The sequence below is a fragment of the Lepus europaeus genome, chromosome 2, assembly GCF_033115175.1.
Source record: "Lepus europaeus isolate LE1 chromosome 2, mLepTim1.pri, whole genome shotgun sequence".
Lineage (NCBI taxonomy): Eukaryota > Metazoa > Chordata > Mammalia > Lagomorpha > Leporidae > Lepus > Lepus europaeus.
In genome coordinates, this window is record NC_084828.1 from 83,741,691 (window position 1) to 83,757,773 (window position 16,083).

The window sequence follows — 16,083 nt, forward strand, 5'->3', positions numbered from 1 at the left end:
TAGAGTACTAAGAAAGGCATTGCCACATAGTGATACAAACTTAGTCCTGCACTAAATGTTGCTCAGTTTCGCTAAAAAAGCTTAAAAGCAGTAAAAAGATCAAACTCTTTCCATACTTTTACTTCATTCCAAAACAAAGTTCAAGTATATATAAAGGAGGGGACGGCGCTGGGGTTTAGTGGGTAAAGCTGCTGCCTGCAGTGCCAGCATTCCATATGGGCGCCACAGCACTAGCCCCAGCTTTTTTTTTTTTTTTTTCCAAAAGACAGACTTGTCCGTTTTGTTTCCATTTCTAATAAAATTAGTTCTTGCTCTATTTTATTAATTTTATTGCAACATTTTCATTTGTCCATGTAATAAGTCCAATTATCAAGAAAGCTATTAAACAAAAAAAGACAGAAATATCTGTCCGGAAGCCTCAAGTTCTGAGTTTTAATCTTGGTTTTTGTACATGTTAATACTGTAAGCCTGGGCAGTCACAAATTCCTGAATTATAGCTTAATAAATTTCTAGAGTAAATATAAGCTCCAAAAATTAAGAACTAAAATCTAGCCTACCTCAAGTACAAAGGTACTTCAGAAAGTTTATGGAAAATGGAATTATATGTTTATTTGCTGTAAAAAAATTTTTTGAAATCCATGTATGCAATTGGTCTTTTAAAAGTTTGTGAAAATGTATAATATTGAAAAATGTGCATTTTATGTGAGGCTATTAGAATGAATTCATGCTCCCACGACATCCCAAATTATTAACACATATGTAGTATCTTTTCAAACTGTGCAACTTGAAAATAATGACATTACAATCCATTACTATGGAACATAATTTTTTTTAGAAAAAACACATTGTATTGGCTTTAAAATATTAATATAACATGCTTAGACCAGCAATGTTTCTCAAATTTTATTTTACCAGGTCTGAGGCAAAAGGCAGAATTGGAAAACTTCACCTGCCTACTTTCTTACCTTTCAAAGGTAACATCAAAGAAAAAACAACACCACGAAAAAGAAAAACAAACTGGCTAATTCTAGTTCTTAGGCAGTCAAAATTCAAAATAAACTTGGGAAAACTTCCAGAAAGCAAGGACATGCCCAAAGACCAGTGAGGACATATTAAAGGACACAGAGGGATCCCTCAGTTGAATGTGGACAGTTAGTAGATAAATCCTTTCCCTTCTTTTCTTGGACAGAGAGTCCTAAAGATGGAATATGCCTGTGACGACTTCTCAGTGATGTAATACCAAAACTGCAGCAGTCACACTTAGCAGCAGGAAGGATCCTCGTATTGTTTTTCCATTTTCCCAGTATATTCTTCTTTCCCTCACTTCTGCTCTCCAGGAATGAACTCTTTAAGTACTAACAGATCACAAGCCTCTGCCTCAGGCTCTGCTTTCAGGAAAACCCATATTAAAAAAAAGGAACCAAAAATCAAATGCAATACATGAATCTTAACTGGATTCTGATTTTTTTAAAAAGTTCTACAAGATAGATTTAGGACAATTTTGAAAATGGGTTGGGCAGAAGATTAAGCAATTATGGTTAATATTCTTTTTTTAAAATTTATTTTATTTGAAAGGCAGAGTGGCTCATTCTCCAACTGGCCCCAATGGTGGGTCCAGGCCAAAGACAGAGCCCAGCACCACATCAAGGTCTCCCAGGTGGGTATAGGGTCCCAAGTACTCAGGCCATCTTCCGCTGCTTTCCCAGGAGCATTAACAGGCAGCTGGGTAAGAAGTGAAACAACAGGGACTTGAATCAGTGCTCTGATATGAGATGCCAGTGTTGTAGGTGGCAGGTTAGCCATTTATGCCAGAAGACTGGCCCCAATTATGGTTAATATTTTAGGTATGGTAATGGTATGAAAGATGGGAGAACATCTGATTATTCTGTTAGGAGATGTGTGCTCAGTTTTTATAGTTTAAGTGTCCAATATTTGTGACTGATTTTCAATAATTCCAAAAACACACATGGACAGGGAAAACTACTATGACAATATGCTAGCAACTGTTGAATTTATACAGATGTTTCTTTCTTTCTTTCTTTCTTTTTTTTTTTTTGACAAGCAGAGTGGACAGTGAAAGAGAGAGAGACAGAGAGAAAGGTCACCTCTGAAGCCAGGAGCCAGGTGCTTCCTCCTGGTCTCCCATGGGGTGCAGGGCCCAAGCACCTGAGCCATCCTCCACTGCCTTCCCGGGCCACAGCAGAGAGCTGGCCTGGAAGAGGGCCAACCAGGACAGAATCCAGCGCCCAGACTGGGATTAGAACCCGGTGTTCCGGCACCGCAGGCGGAGGATTAGCCTATTGAGCCACGGTGCTGGCCCAGATGTTTCTTCTACTATCTTTTCAATTTTATTGTATCCTTGACATTTTTTGTAATAAAAGGTAAGGAAAAAATTAGTCACCTTTAGACTACTAATTAAATACAGAAAGAATCACAGCTCTCACTTCATTCCAAAAAAAGCTCAACTATTGCAAATACTACATTTATTTCAGTATATAAGACAGTTCTTAACTACAGGGAACTTAGAGCTGAGTAAAGGCCAAAGTACACACAAAATATACATCGGAGCATTTAATTACAACAGTGATGAATATTATCAAACACAAGGATGAAGTGCTAAACAGACATTCTGACTTAAACTGAGAGGGAAATGAAGGCTTTAAACAGAAGTGGCCTTGATTCTCTTGTACTGAACGTTGACTCTATCTTATTCTTATAAATCATTTCCAATCAGTACTTAAATCCTCATGATCTGCATTCAAAATAAGCCACAATTTAGCCACATACCATCTCCATTATCACAGTTTTGGTTCAAGCCAACATTCATATTAACTGGACTGCTGAAACAGTCTCCTAATTGGTTTCCTGCTTCTACCCTTTTCTCCCTACAGCCTACTTTCCACACAACAGCCAGATTGATTTTGTTAAGGGTTAAGTTAAATAATGTCACTCCTCTGCTCCAAATTATTGCAATGGCTTCATCCGATCTGCCCCTGCCTTACCCACTGACCTCATCACCCACTGTTCTTTCCTTTACTGTGTTGTAGCCATTTTGGCCATCTTGCTGTTCTTGTATTTTCACTTCTGCCTTACAGTCTTCTATTTTAATTTTACTTGAAAGGCAGAGAGATACAGACAGAGATACCAGCGAGAGATTTTCTCTCTACAAGTTCACACTCCAAATGCATGCAACAGCCTTGGCTGGGCCATGATTTGTTGCTTTCCAGGATACATACCAACAGGATGCTGGATCAGAAGCAAAGGAGCCAGACCTGAACCAGGCTTTTCAATATGGGATGCAGGCATCCAAAGCAGCCACCAACCCACCAAGTCCAACGCTGGCCCCTCCCTCAGAGTTCTTGATTGGCTACTCTCCCAGAAAACCACAACAACTTCCAACTCTGCAGAAATATCACCTTTTCCTTGAGGCCTACCATGAATACCCTATTAAAAACTCCAAAGTAATTCCCAAATCTAGCATTTCAGAACCCCTTTTCTGCTTTTTTTCTTTTAAAAAAAATTTTTTTTGACAGGCAGAGTGGACAGTGAGAGAGAGAGACAGAAAGGTCTTCATTTGCCATTGGTTCACCCTTCAATGGCCGCTGTGGCCAGCGAGCTGCAGCTGGCGCACTGCGCCAATCTGAAGCCAGGAGCCAGGTGCTTCCTCCTGGTCTCCCACGTGGGTGCAGGGGCCCAAGCACTTGGGCCATCCTCCACTGCCTTCCCAGGCCACAGCAGAGCTGGACTGCAAGAGGAGCAACCGGGACAGAATCCGGCGCCCCGACCGGGACCGGGACTAGAACCCGGTGTACTGGCGCCGCAGGTGGAGGATTAGCCTCTGCTTTTTTCCACCCTGTCACTTATCACTGTTAGGTGTGGAATATTTGGGGTTCTGGCCAGAAAGAAGAGACTGAAAAAGGAAATGGAGACTGACCTCAACAGAGACAGGTTGCTTTACCTGAAGCAAAGAGGTTGGCAACAGTCTGTTCTTGCTAAGCCAGCGCCGCTGCTCAATAGGCTAATCCTCCACCTGCGGCGCCGGCACACTGGGTTCTAGTCCCGGTCGGGGTGCCGGATTCTGTCCCGGCTGCCCCCTTCCAGGCCAGCTCTCTGCTGTGGCCCGGAAGTGCAGTGGAGGATGGCCCAAGTCCTTGGGCCTTGCACCCCATGGGAGACCAGGAGAAGCTCCTAGCTCTTGGCTGCGGATCAGCGCGGGTGCGCCAGCTGCTGTGCGCCAGCCTCGGTGGCCATTGGAGGGTGAACCAATGGCAAAGGAAGACCTTTCTCTCTGTCTCTCTCTCTCACTGTCCACTCCGTCAAAAAAAAAAAAAAAAAGGCATTAAAAAAATAAAATGACATGCTAAAAAATGAGCAACTGCTGGCAAACTGAAATAGAAAAAAAAAACTTCTGCGCAAAGGGACTAATATGTGGGGACCCTGAAGCAAGAGGAAACAGTGATGAAGGAAGAATCCTTGAAAGAGTAGTAGAATCAGCAGTCAATGGTCAAGAAATTTAGGAGTTCTGAGTCTCTTTAAGGATCCCCACTTCATTCTGATGAGAGGAATGGAAAGCCGCTAAAGGGTAATCACCTGATTGCATTTTATAAAGATGATTTTGGAGGTAATGTGGTGATAAATTTGAAAGGGGAAATAGTGAATGCACAGTTGAATTCAAGGGGCTATTAAAATAATGTAGGCAAAATATGAAGCTAGTTTAGACCAGAGTGGCAAGAATTGTGACAGACTGAAAGGCTGATTCATGTGGATCTTTGCAAACTGCAGTGTGGATTACAGAGGTGAATGTGAAAAGCATAATAAAATTTTCACACAAATAATACAGGATACCTTAGTTAATGTCAGAATTATAAAACATGCTAGGCAAAAAGTACAATAACTATAAATTGGACTATGTTAAAAGAATCTTAACCATGAAAACATATGAGGAAAAGCAACAGCATCATAGAAAATATCTGTAATCACACATTTGACAAATATATACATATGTATTTGTAATATATACATATTCAGATGGAGACCTCCTATAGGTCTGTAAGATAAAGGCAGAAAACTTGGATATTTCACAAAAGAAGCAAAATGAACAATAAACACAGGAAGAGGAGCTTGTTAACTGCTAATCTTATTAATGACAAAGAAAATGCAAATGAAATAATATGAAGTACCTCTACACATCTACTCGAATGGTTTAATTAATAAAAAGACTTAACAGTAAGGGCTGCTAAGAGTGTGAAATACCAAACTTCCACATACTAATGACAATTATTAAAACAGGCACAATCATTTTGCAAAACTGTTGGCATTATGTATTAAAAACTAAACATGCCAGACAGTGCTGTGACACAATAGGCTAGGCCTCCACCTGTGGCACTGGCATTCCAGATGGGTGCTGGTTCATGTCCCAGCTGCTCCTCTTCCAATCTAGCTCTCTGCAAATGGCCTGGGACAGCAATGGAAGATAACCCAAGTGCTTGAGTGGAGGCCTGGAAGAAGCTCCTGACTCCTGGCTTAGGATTGGCCCAGCTCCAACTGTTGTGGCCATTTGGGGAGTGAGCCAGTGGATGGCAGATCTTTCTGTCTGTAACTGCCTCTCAAATGAATAAATCACATTTAACTGCTTAAAAAAAAAAAAGCCATTTTCAAACTTCAGTATATATCCACAATTACTGATATATTAAGGAATAATCTGACCATGACACCAATTTCATATTTGCTTATGTACAATCTTGTCCACAACAAATAGCAGGGACACCAAAAACGTGCACCATACAAAATGAGTCACATAGGAATGAACAAAACACACATATTCAGACATTTACCAACTACTTTAGTTCACCAAGTTTTATGGCCCACAACCATCTACAACTGATGTTACAACTTTTTATCCAATTTCAGATAACAACTCCTGCTAGCACTTCACAGTAACTCACAAGTTGCAAGTCTCTAACACAGACTTCTACAAGCAAACTTGAGTTTTTCCAAGTTATTATAGTATGTATATATTTCTTAATCATTTAACATGTGTAAAACTGTACTGTTATTTTTATTAGGTTTCTATTTTAACAAAGCACTCACAAAGTTTTCAGTATAAGGCCCATTTTCTTTATAAGCCCTATGGTGTCATTTTTTCATAATAGAGCAAGGGGCTGGCACTGTGGCGCAGTAGGTTAATCCTCTGTCTGTGGCGCTGGCATCCCATATGGGCACCGGTTTGAGTTCTGGCTGCTCTACTTGTAATCCAGCTCTCTGCTGTGGCCTGAGAAAGCAGTAGAAGATGGACCAAGCACTTGGGCCCCTGCACTCGTGTAGGAGACCCAAAGGAGGATCCTGACTCCTGGCTTCAGATGGGCTCAGCTCTGGCCGTTGTGGCCATCTGGGAAGTGACCCAGTGGACAGAAGACCTTTCTCTGTCTCTTCCTCTCACTATCTGTAACTCTAACTCTCAAATAAATGAAATCTTTTAAAAAGAATAATACAAGGGCCTGCGCCGTGGCTCATTCGGTTAATCCTCCACCTGTGGCGCCTGCATACCATATGGGCACTGGGCTCTAGTCCCAGTTGCTCCTCTTCCAGTCCAACTCTCTGTTGTGGCCTGGGAAGGCAGTGGAGGATGGCCCAAGTGCTTGGGCCCCTGCACCCCATGGGAGAGCAGGAGGAAGCACCTGGCTCCTGGCTTCGGACTGGCGTAGCTCAGCCATAGCGGTCATTTGGGGAGTCAACCAACAGAAGGAAGACTTTTCTCTTTGTCTCTCTCTCACTGTCTAACTCTGTCAAATAAAAAAATTAAAATTTTAAAAAAGAATAATACAGTGATTACATATGTTGTACCATAGCCAAATTGACTGCAAAACAATGTTCAAAGCAGCACTAACACCAAACTGGAAATGTCTACAATAATAGAATGGATAAATATATTACAGTACAATATTTAATGGACTATTATACAGCAGCAATAATTAACAAAACTTCCATTACATGAATGAAATATACAAATATTATAAAAAGAAGCTAGATATAAGAGAGTATATACTGTAAGAATATGATTTACAGTTTAAAAGGAAGCAAAACTAATCTATGGTGTTACAGATCAAGAAGGTCTTGATTTCAGGAGGAGGGACAGGTAGTAAAAAGTAAAGGTACAAAGGAGACTTCCGGGGTACTGGCATATTTTGTTTAACTAAGGTACAATGGATAAACCACAAAATTCAAGAAATTTTAAAGAACATAATTGAACAGTTTTGGGTATATTCACAGAGCTGTGTAATTGTTATCACTGTAATTCCAGAACCCATTAGCTGTCATTCCATGTTCCTTTTCTTTTTGCTTTTTAAGATTCATTTACTTGGCTGGCACTGTGGCTCACGTGGCTAATCCTCTGCCTGTGGCACCGGCACCCCGGGTTCTAGTCTGTCCCGGTTGCTCCTCTTCCAGTCCAGCTTTCTGCTGTGGCCCGGGAAGGCAGTGGAGGATGGCCCAAGTGCTTGGGCCCCTGCACCCGCATGGGAGAGCAGGAGGAAGCACCTGACACCTGACTCCTGGCTTCGGATTGGCGCAGTACGCCAGCCATAGCGGCCATTTGCGGGGTGAACCAACGGAAGGAAGACCTTTCCCTCTGTCTGTCTCTGTCTACTCTGCCTTTCAAAAAAAAAAAAAGATTTATTTACTTATTTGAAAGTCAGAGTTACACAGAGAGAGGCAGAGAGAGAGGGGGGTCTTCTATCCACTGCTTTACTCCCCAACTGACTACAACTGCCCAAAGCCAGGAGCCAGGAGCTTCTTCCAGGTCTCCCACGTGGGTGCAGGGGCTCAAGCACCTGAGTCATCTTCCACTGCTTTCCTAGGGCATAGCAGAGAGCTGGACTGGAAGTGCAGCAGACAGGACTTGAACGGGTGCCCATGTGGGACACTGGCACTGCAGGCAGTGGCTTTACCCACTACGCCACAATGCCAGCCCGTCCAATTTCTTACACTAATCATTTAGCTAATTTGTGTCCCTGTCAGTTTTCATTAACATATATAATGCTAAATTTAACACCCCCAAATAGAGTATAACTTTAATAATTTGTATAAATATGTACCATATGCTGAAAGATACGAATGTGTGAGGCTACTTTAAAAACTCATAGAAAAACATAATTAAAAGACATTTACTTGCTATAAAAAATTTTTGAAATCAATGAATATGTTTAATATGTATTTTCATGATCTTTCTGAAGGTCCCTTATATGCATGGATTTTATTTTTTTGCACCAATTCTACTTTCCATAGACTTTTTGAAGTACTCATATTTAACAAAATTTCCTCCTAGTTTATATCATTTCTCTTACCAGTCTCTTCCAAAATAGAGACATTCAACAATCAAAATTCGAACAAAGTCTACAAAGAAATTCTATAAAGTCTGCACTCCTCATCTTTTATTTTGTGGCTTTTTGGTCATACTAGGAAAAGCATGAATCAAAATTCATTAAATTTCTTTTTATTTATTTATTTTTTTGACAGGCAGAGTTAGACAGTGAGAGAGAGAGAGACAGAGAGAAAGGTCTTCCTTTTTTCATTGGTTCACCCCCAAAATGGCCGCTACGACCCGTGCATTGTGGCCGGTGCGCTGCACCAATCCGAAGCCAGAAGCCAGGTGCTACTCCTGGTCTCCCATGCGGGTGCAGGGCCTAAGGACTTGGGCCATCCTCCACTGCCTTCCCGGGCCACAGCAGAGAGCTGGACTGGAAGAGGAGCAACCGGGACAGAATCTGGCACCCCAACAGGGACTAGAACCCGGTGTGCCGGTGCCGCAGGCGGAGGATTAGCCTAGTGAGCTGTGGTGCCGGCCATTAAATTTATTTATAAACTTTCACCTGAAACTTTGAGACTTCATTCCACTTGAGAGGTACTGTGCTATCAGGAATAGGATAGCACATGTTTTTCTTTTGTAATGTCCCATTAAATGAGGCAATTTCTCCCATTCTTTCCTTTTCTTTCAAATTCATATACTCTTTATTATCTCTAAAAGTAACTTACTCCTTTTATAGAACTGTTTTTATAAAAATAATACATGCTATTTCAAAGTTAAAAAAAAAAAAAAAAGCCCATTACCCTAAGACAAACATCAACATTAAGCAACCATTATTCCAAACATCTCACTAGGCATATAAAAGTAAACGGTAGACATACCAGAAAAAGTTTTATTAAGAAAATGAGATACTAACCATGTCACTTTAAAAATAAATGGTAGAGGGCCAGCACTGTGGCTGAGCCAGGTAAAGCCAACATCTGTGATACTGGCATCCCATATGGGTGTTGGTTCGAATCCTGGCTGCTCCACTTATGACCCAGCTACCTGCTAATGGTGGGAGAAAGCAGTGGAAAATGGCCGAAGTGCTTGGGTCCCTGCACCTATGTGGGAGACCTGGAAGAAGCTCCTGGCTCCTGGCTTCAGCCTGGCCCAGCCCTGGCTGTTGCAGCCATGTAGAGAGACAATCTATGGATGGAGTATCTCTTTCTCTGGCTCTCCTTCTCTCTGTAACTCTGATTTTCAAATAAATAAATAAATAAATAGTTAAAAACAAATAAATAAATGATGGGGGGCTGGCACTGTAGTGTAGTGGGTAAGGGTAAAAATGCCTGCAGTGCTAGCATCCCCTATGGGTCCCAGTTCGAGTCCTGACTGATCCACTTCCAATCCAGCTCCCTGCTAATGCGCTTGGGAAAGCAGCGGAAGATGGGGCCCCTGGCACCAATATGGGGGGCCCAAAGAAGCTCCTGGCTCCAGATCCGCCCAGCTCTGGCCATTGCAGCCATTTGGGAAGTGAAGCATCAGATGGAAGACCTCTCTCTCCTTCTCTCTCCCTCTCCCTCTGACCCTTCCTTTCAAATAAATAAATCTTAAAAAAAAAAAAAATGGTAGGAAGTAAGCAGTTAGCCTATTAATTAATTCACCAACGTCCCATGTTGGAGTGCCTAGGTTTGATTCCAGATTCCCATCAATGCAGACCTAGAAGACAACAGCGAAGGCTCAAGTAATTTGGTTCTTACCATTTACATGGGAGACCTTGCGTTCCCTGCTCCTAGCTCTAGCCCCAGCCCAGCCCTGGCTGTTGCAAGCATTTAGGGAATGAACCAGGGAATGGGAGTTCTCTATCTCTGAACCTCAAATAAATAAATAATATAAATTTTACTTTTATTACATCAGAAAAATAGAAAAAAAGTTATACAATCATAAAGCCAAGTGACAAATGAGAATCTGGTCAGTTAGATCAGTTATTGTTACATAAAAAAAGACAAATAAATACTTGCATTTTAGGAAAATAAAAGCTTCTGTAGAAATTAAGCAATCTCAAATACTTTTTGCAAATATAACACTCTTTATGATAGTCCTAACAAAAACAAGTATGAAATAGAAGCAGCAATACCTCATTGTACGCAACTTTGTTGGAACAAGAGATTTCACATTTTTATCTAAGAATTACTATGTACATCTAATAATAACCTAATGCATAAGACAAAATAGTTCTGTGATTTTCAGATTATCTTTGAAGTTATATTTAGTGAAATAAAAGCTATTTTGCATTTGTATTAAATTGAGTCAGCAGATACTCTAATTCCCTTTTCATTCCTAAACGTTATACCTCTGAATCCTAAGTAGCAAATGAGAATCAAGAGAGTAAGTCAATATTAACTTAGCCAAGTTTTCACCCAAATGAAGTATCAATAGATTGGTAACAGGAATACTGTCTTCACTCATAGCACCCTCAAAAAATAAGAATTACATTTCCAAACATTTCAAGGATTTTTTAATTCACTTCAATTGTTATACATCAGTACATTTCAAAATTATTTACATTTTCAGATTAATATGCCTCGAGATACTCTGACATCTCTCCAAAAGCAGTTCCTATTAAACAATTTTAGTTCACTTAAGTTTCACACAGAGAGATGTTCCCCCCTTTTTAAAAATCTACAGGGGAGGGGCCGGCACTGTGGTGTATCAGATAAAAAATCTACAGCCTGCAGTGCCAGCATCCCATATGGGCACCAGTTCGAGTCCCAGCTGCTCCATTTCCAATCCAGCTCTCAGCTCTGGCCTGGAAAAGCAGTAGAAGATGACCCAAGTCCTTTTGGCCCCTGCACCTGCACAGGAGACCCAGAAGCAGCTCCTGGCTCCTGGCTCCTGGCTCCGGATTGGCCCAGCTCTAGCTATTGCGGCCATTTGGGGAGTGACCCAGCAAGTGGAAGACCTCCTCCCACTCTGCCTTTGCCTTTCTGCTTCTGCCTCTCTCTAACTCTGTCTTTCAAATAAATAAATAAATCTTTAAAAAAAAATCTACAGGGGAAAGGTGTTCTATGCAGTGGTTAAAACTCCACCAGAACACCTGAATCCCATATTCAGTGCTTGGATCTGAGTCCCAGCTCCTTCAATTGTAATCCAACTTCCCAGTAATGCGCACACCAGGAGGCAGCACCAGGAGACTCAAGTATTTGGATCCCTGCCACCCATTAGGGAGACCTGGACTGAGTTCTAGGCTTCTGGCTTCAGGCTTGCCCATCCCCAGCTATTGCAGGCATTTGGGGAGTGAACCAGCAGATGGAAGATCTGTCTGTTTCAGCCTTTTAAATAAAATAAAAAATTAAAATTTAGGAGTTCACAGACACAGTCCAATGTTCTACTGAAGAGTGTATCCATGGAGTAGATACTGTGGCACAGCAGGTTAAGCCACCCATACAATGAATGTCAATTCAAGTCCTGGCTCCCCTGGTTCCAATCTAGCTTTCTGCTAATGCATTTTGATGCGACTGATGGTGGTTCAAATGCTTGTGTCCCACCTCTCACATGGTAAACCTGGATGGTGTTCTGAGCTTCTGGCTTCAGTCTGGCCTAGCCCTGGATGCTGCAGGCATTTGGGGAGGGAACCAGTAGATAACGGATTTTCTCTCTCTGTCCCTCTCCCCTACCCCACTCCCATCACTCCTGCCTTTCAAGTAAATGATAACAAAATAAATGTTTAAAAAAAAAAAAAAGACAGAGAGCTTCCATGAATGGGAACAGGTTTCAAACATTACCAGAGCATTTTCCATGTACCAAGCACTAAACGACATCTTAAAACCATATTCTCTTCTCATTTTCCAAACTAATAAGATCTGACATTTATAGAGCCTGAATGTTCTTATTCTTCTAGTCACTTAACGTGTCTATGTCCATAATACATCTTTCAGGATATGCAGAAAATGGGCTGAACACAGTACTACAGGTATGAGTGCATTAGAAGTTTACAGAAGCTGAAATGCAGGGCCAGTGTTGTGGCATAGCAGGTTAAGCCGCTGATCTCAACTCCGACATCCCATATGGGCACTGGTTTAAGTCCTGGCTGTTCTACTTCTGATCCAGTTCTCTGCTAATGTGCCTGGAGAAGCAGAAGATGGCCCAAGTACCAGGGACCCTGCCACCCACATGGGAGACCCAGAAAAAGCTCCTGGTTTCGGCCTGGTCCATCCCTGGCCTTTGTGGGCATTTGGGGAGTAAACTAGCAGATGGAAGATATCTCGGCCTTTCCCTCTCTGTAACTCTGCCTTTCAAATAAAAAATATATCTTTTGGCCGGCGCCGTAGCTTAACAGGCTAATCCTCTGCCTAGCGGCGACGGCACACCAGGTTCTAGTCCCGGTCGGGGCACCGGATTCTGTCCCGGTTGCCCCTCTTCCAGTCCAGCTCTCTTCTGCGGCCCGGGAGTGCAGTGGAGGATGGCCCGAGTCCTTGGGCCCTGCACCCCATGGGAGACCAGGAGGAAGCACCTGGCTCCTGGCTTCGGATCAGCGCAATGCGCCGGCCGTAGTGGCCATTGGAGGGTGAACCAATGGCAAAAAGGAAGACCTTCCTCTCTGTCTCTCTCTCACTATCCACTCTGCCTGTCAAAAAGAAAATATATATATATATATCTTTTAAAAAATAATGTTGAAATGTTTTGAATATTGTTTTTATTTATTTTAATTTATATGAAAGGCAGAGAGCTAATTTCCATCCTCAGGTACACTTTCAGGATACCCACAACAGCCAGGAGCCTGGAATTCAACACAAGTCTCCCACATGGGTAGCAGGGATCCAGTATGTAAGCCATCCTCTGCTCCCTCCCAGGGTATGCATTAGCAGCAAGCTGGACTGGAGGCAAAGAAGGCAAGACTAGATCCAAGTACTTCAATACAGGATGTGGGGATCCCAAGGAGTGTCTTAACTACTATACCAAATGCCCATCCCTCCAACACCATTTCTAATGGAATCCAATGCACTGTTGATATTTATGAGTGAAATCTATGAAGAAATAAACTTACAGCATACAAAACTATACTGGTACTCTACCTTAATGAATACTACTTTCACTGGTTGCATCGAGCCAGCCAGAATCTAAACATCTATAAAATAGGCAAATCAACTATAAAACCCTATGCTTTATAATTACAATGATTATCATAAATCAAACAGAACAAAATAGTAAATAAATGAATTTAAAAAGTCAATTCTCCTAATGTTTAACATGCTTTTTTCATAAGTAAATTTTTAAACCCAAGACTAAGACAATAAATGCGAAATAGAAACTGCATAACTCTCTTAGTCCATTTTGTACTGTTATAACAGGATACCTGAGACTGGCCGATTTACAAAGAACAAAAATTTATTCTTCATAATTCTGGAAGATGAAAAGTCCAAGATCTAGGAATCCTGTCTAGTAAGGACCTTCTTGGCTGGTGGAAGGCAGAAGGGCAAGCTAAAAAAAGCTAAACAGAGTGAAGCCTCTTTACAAGGACCTAATTTATGAGTGAGGAGTCCTCAGGGACTAGTCACCCCTTAACACTATTACACTGGTAACACTTGAATTTTGGCGGGAACACATTCAAACCACAGCAGTAACTGATTTAGACATTTTAAAATTGATTTGAAATGAACCACATATGCAAACTACTGAAAAAGACAAAAAGTGATATATTAACTAAAGAAGGGGATGGGATTGCAAAATTATCCAAGAAAAAAGTGATGGGAAAAAATAAAAGATTAAATAAAATGATACATTTACACTATTACCCTAAAGATTTCATCAAAGACAAACATATAAGGTCATATCAGGATTGTTGAAAGAACTGATTGTTGAGAGATCTGGACACCAAAAATAGACTTGCCCAAACTAGCAGAATAAACTGGGTCGAGTAATTTTCATCTGGCTCAGTCTCCTCATCTTTAAGATGAAGGCAAGGGTTCAGAGATGCTCTGATTGCTTCCATTCCAAAATCTTAGAACTTTGTTACTTAATATAAAAGAAAAAACTGAGAAACTGTTTCGTTATCAAAGTGCCATCTAGTTGTGTTCACCACTTTTCTCCAATGTATTATTCACCAAACAGAAGCTGATTTTCCAGACATTATCTAGTACTAACTAGAAGGGACTAGAATCAAATGCATACAATCACCCTCAAATGATTTTCAGGAAGAATCCTCATTACAATTGCTTCATAGATCCACAACTCCATATCCAACTCTGGCAACAGTATAGCACCTCAGAAAGAGAACATTACTAAGATAGTTATGAAAAGTGGAAAGAAACCAATATGACCCCTACTGAGTTTCAATGCAACCCTTCAAGCCAGTAGAGAATCATTAGGATAAACGGGTAACTAAATGACCTAGAATCACAGAATGATATTCTATTTCTAAAAAAGTATAATAGATAAAACCACACTGTCAAAGTACAATTTCCATTTTAATGATCACACATGTGGAAGGTCACTGAGGTCAACTTATTTTTTAACAGTCTAAAACAAGTGTTTCAGACCTCAAACTGTCTACCATATTTTAAGACAGGAGCAACAGATTCTGAGCTTACTCTTTATTCTATTATAAATTATATTTCTCCAAAATGTCCAATCTAAGAAAACGAAAAAATGCAGTACCCCAAATAAACTGATCATTGAAAAACAGCTTCAGAAAAAAATTTATCTTACCTCTACACTAGGACTAAGGCTGCTTGGCAGAGTTTCTGAAGTCACAGTAGTGCTTGGAAGGCTGGAGATTTCCCAAGTATTAACAGGCTGAATTGGTTCAGACTGCTTTGAATGATCTATACATTTTGGATTATCCAGTAAGGTCACTTCATAAAATTCTTGAATATCTAGAGGTGACGAAAGGAAAAGAAAAATTTTAAAGTATTCATACTAATTAAACTACACAATGCTGAAACAGCCTAACACAAAAACAAACCTTTTACTCAGAAGCAAATTTTTTACTCTAGTGAAATCAAATCTTTTAATATACTTCAATGAATACTTTCTCACTTCACTATTTCACAATCATATCAGAACCTTAAGAGCACAGTATAAAGTTGAAGGCTTTCACACTTTAAAGTCTGTGCTAGGTTCAAATCCCAACTCCATTACCAAGTAGTTACATGTATACGTTTAAACTTACTTCTCTGGTAACTTGCCTCTGCTATGAACTGCTGCAAGGATTGACTGCAATACCCTATAAACCTACACACAAAGTTCTTAACAGATGGTAGCTAATATCATCATTGTGATTTCTGCAGATATGAGTCATTATTGATATTTTATATCTTTACCATCAATAGCCAAGCTGAGAATTAAACCCCTCAAGTGGTTTTAACTGCTCTCTACCTAAAATATTATTTTAAAAAAGTTATAAACAAAACTAGAAGGGCTTTTAGATATCCTTTAATCTGAATACTTAAAAATGGTAAAGGCATGACAAAGCTGAAAGAAACCATAAATTTAATTGAAATAGTTCAAGATGATTTGAAAGATAAAATTACTTTGCTATCATTATATAAACTTGATATTTTAACACTGGTTATTCATGATGCTCAGTAGTTCTGAGTGAGTTATATGTTGAGAACTACCACTTAGTTCTTTATTCACCTCTATGGTATAATTTTGAGTTGACTTTTTTTTTTAAAGGGAAGGGGAATTGTTATTTAAAATAACAATAAAAATGGTCATTATCCTGTGTAGAATCCTGCATAGGAGCTATAAAGAACATTTACACAGACTGTTACTTCTCCTTTCCCACTGTTTTGAAA

At 40.5% G+C, this 16,083-nt stretch overlaps 1 protein-coding gene across 13 annotated transcripts in view; it reads right to left on the reverse strand.

The window, feature by feature from the left end:
• Positions 1-16,083, reverse strand: part of DLG1 (discs large MAGUK scaffold protein 1) — a 243,260-nt gene that overhangs the window by 204,673 nt on the left and 22,504 nt on the right. For all 13 annotated transcript variants that reach the window (XM_062209736.1, XM_062209726.1, XM_062209746.1 and 10 more), the window contains exon 4: positions 14,993-15,159. In XM_062209736.1, the coding sequence (XP_062065720.1) occupies positions 14,993-15,159 (167 nt within the window). The remainder of the gene's footprint in view (positions 1-14,992; positions 15,160-16,083) is intronic.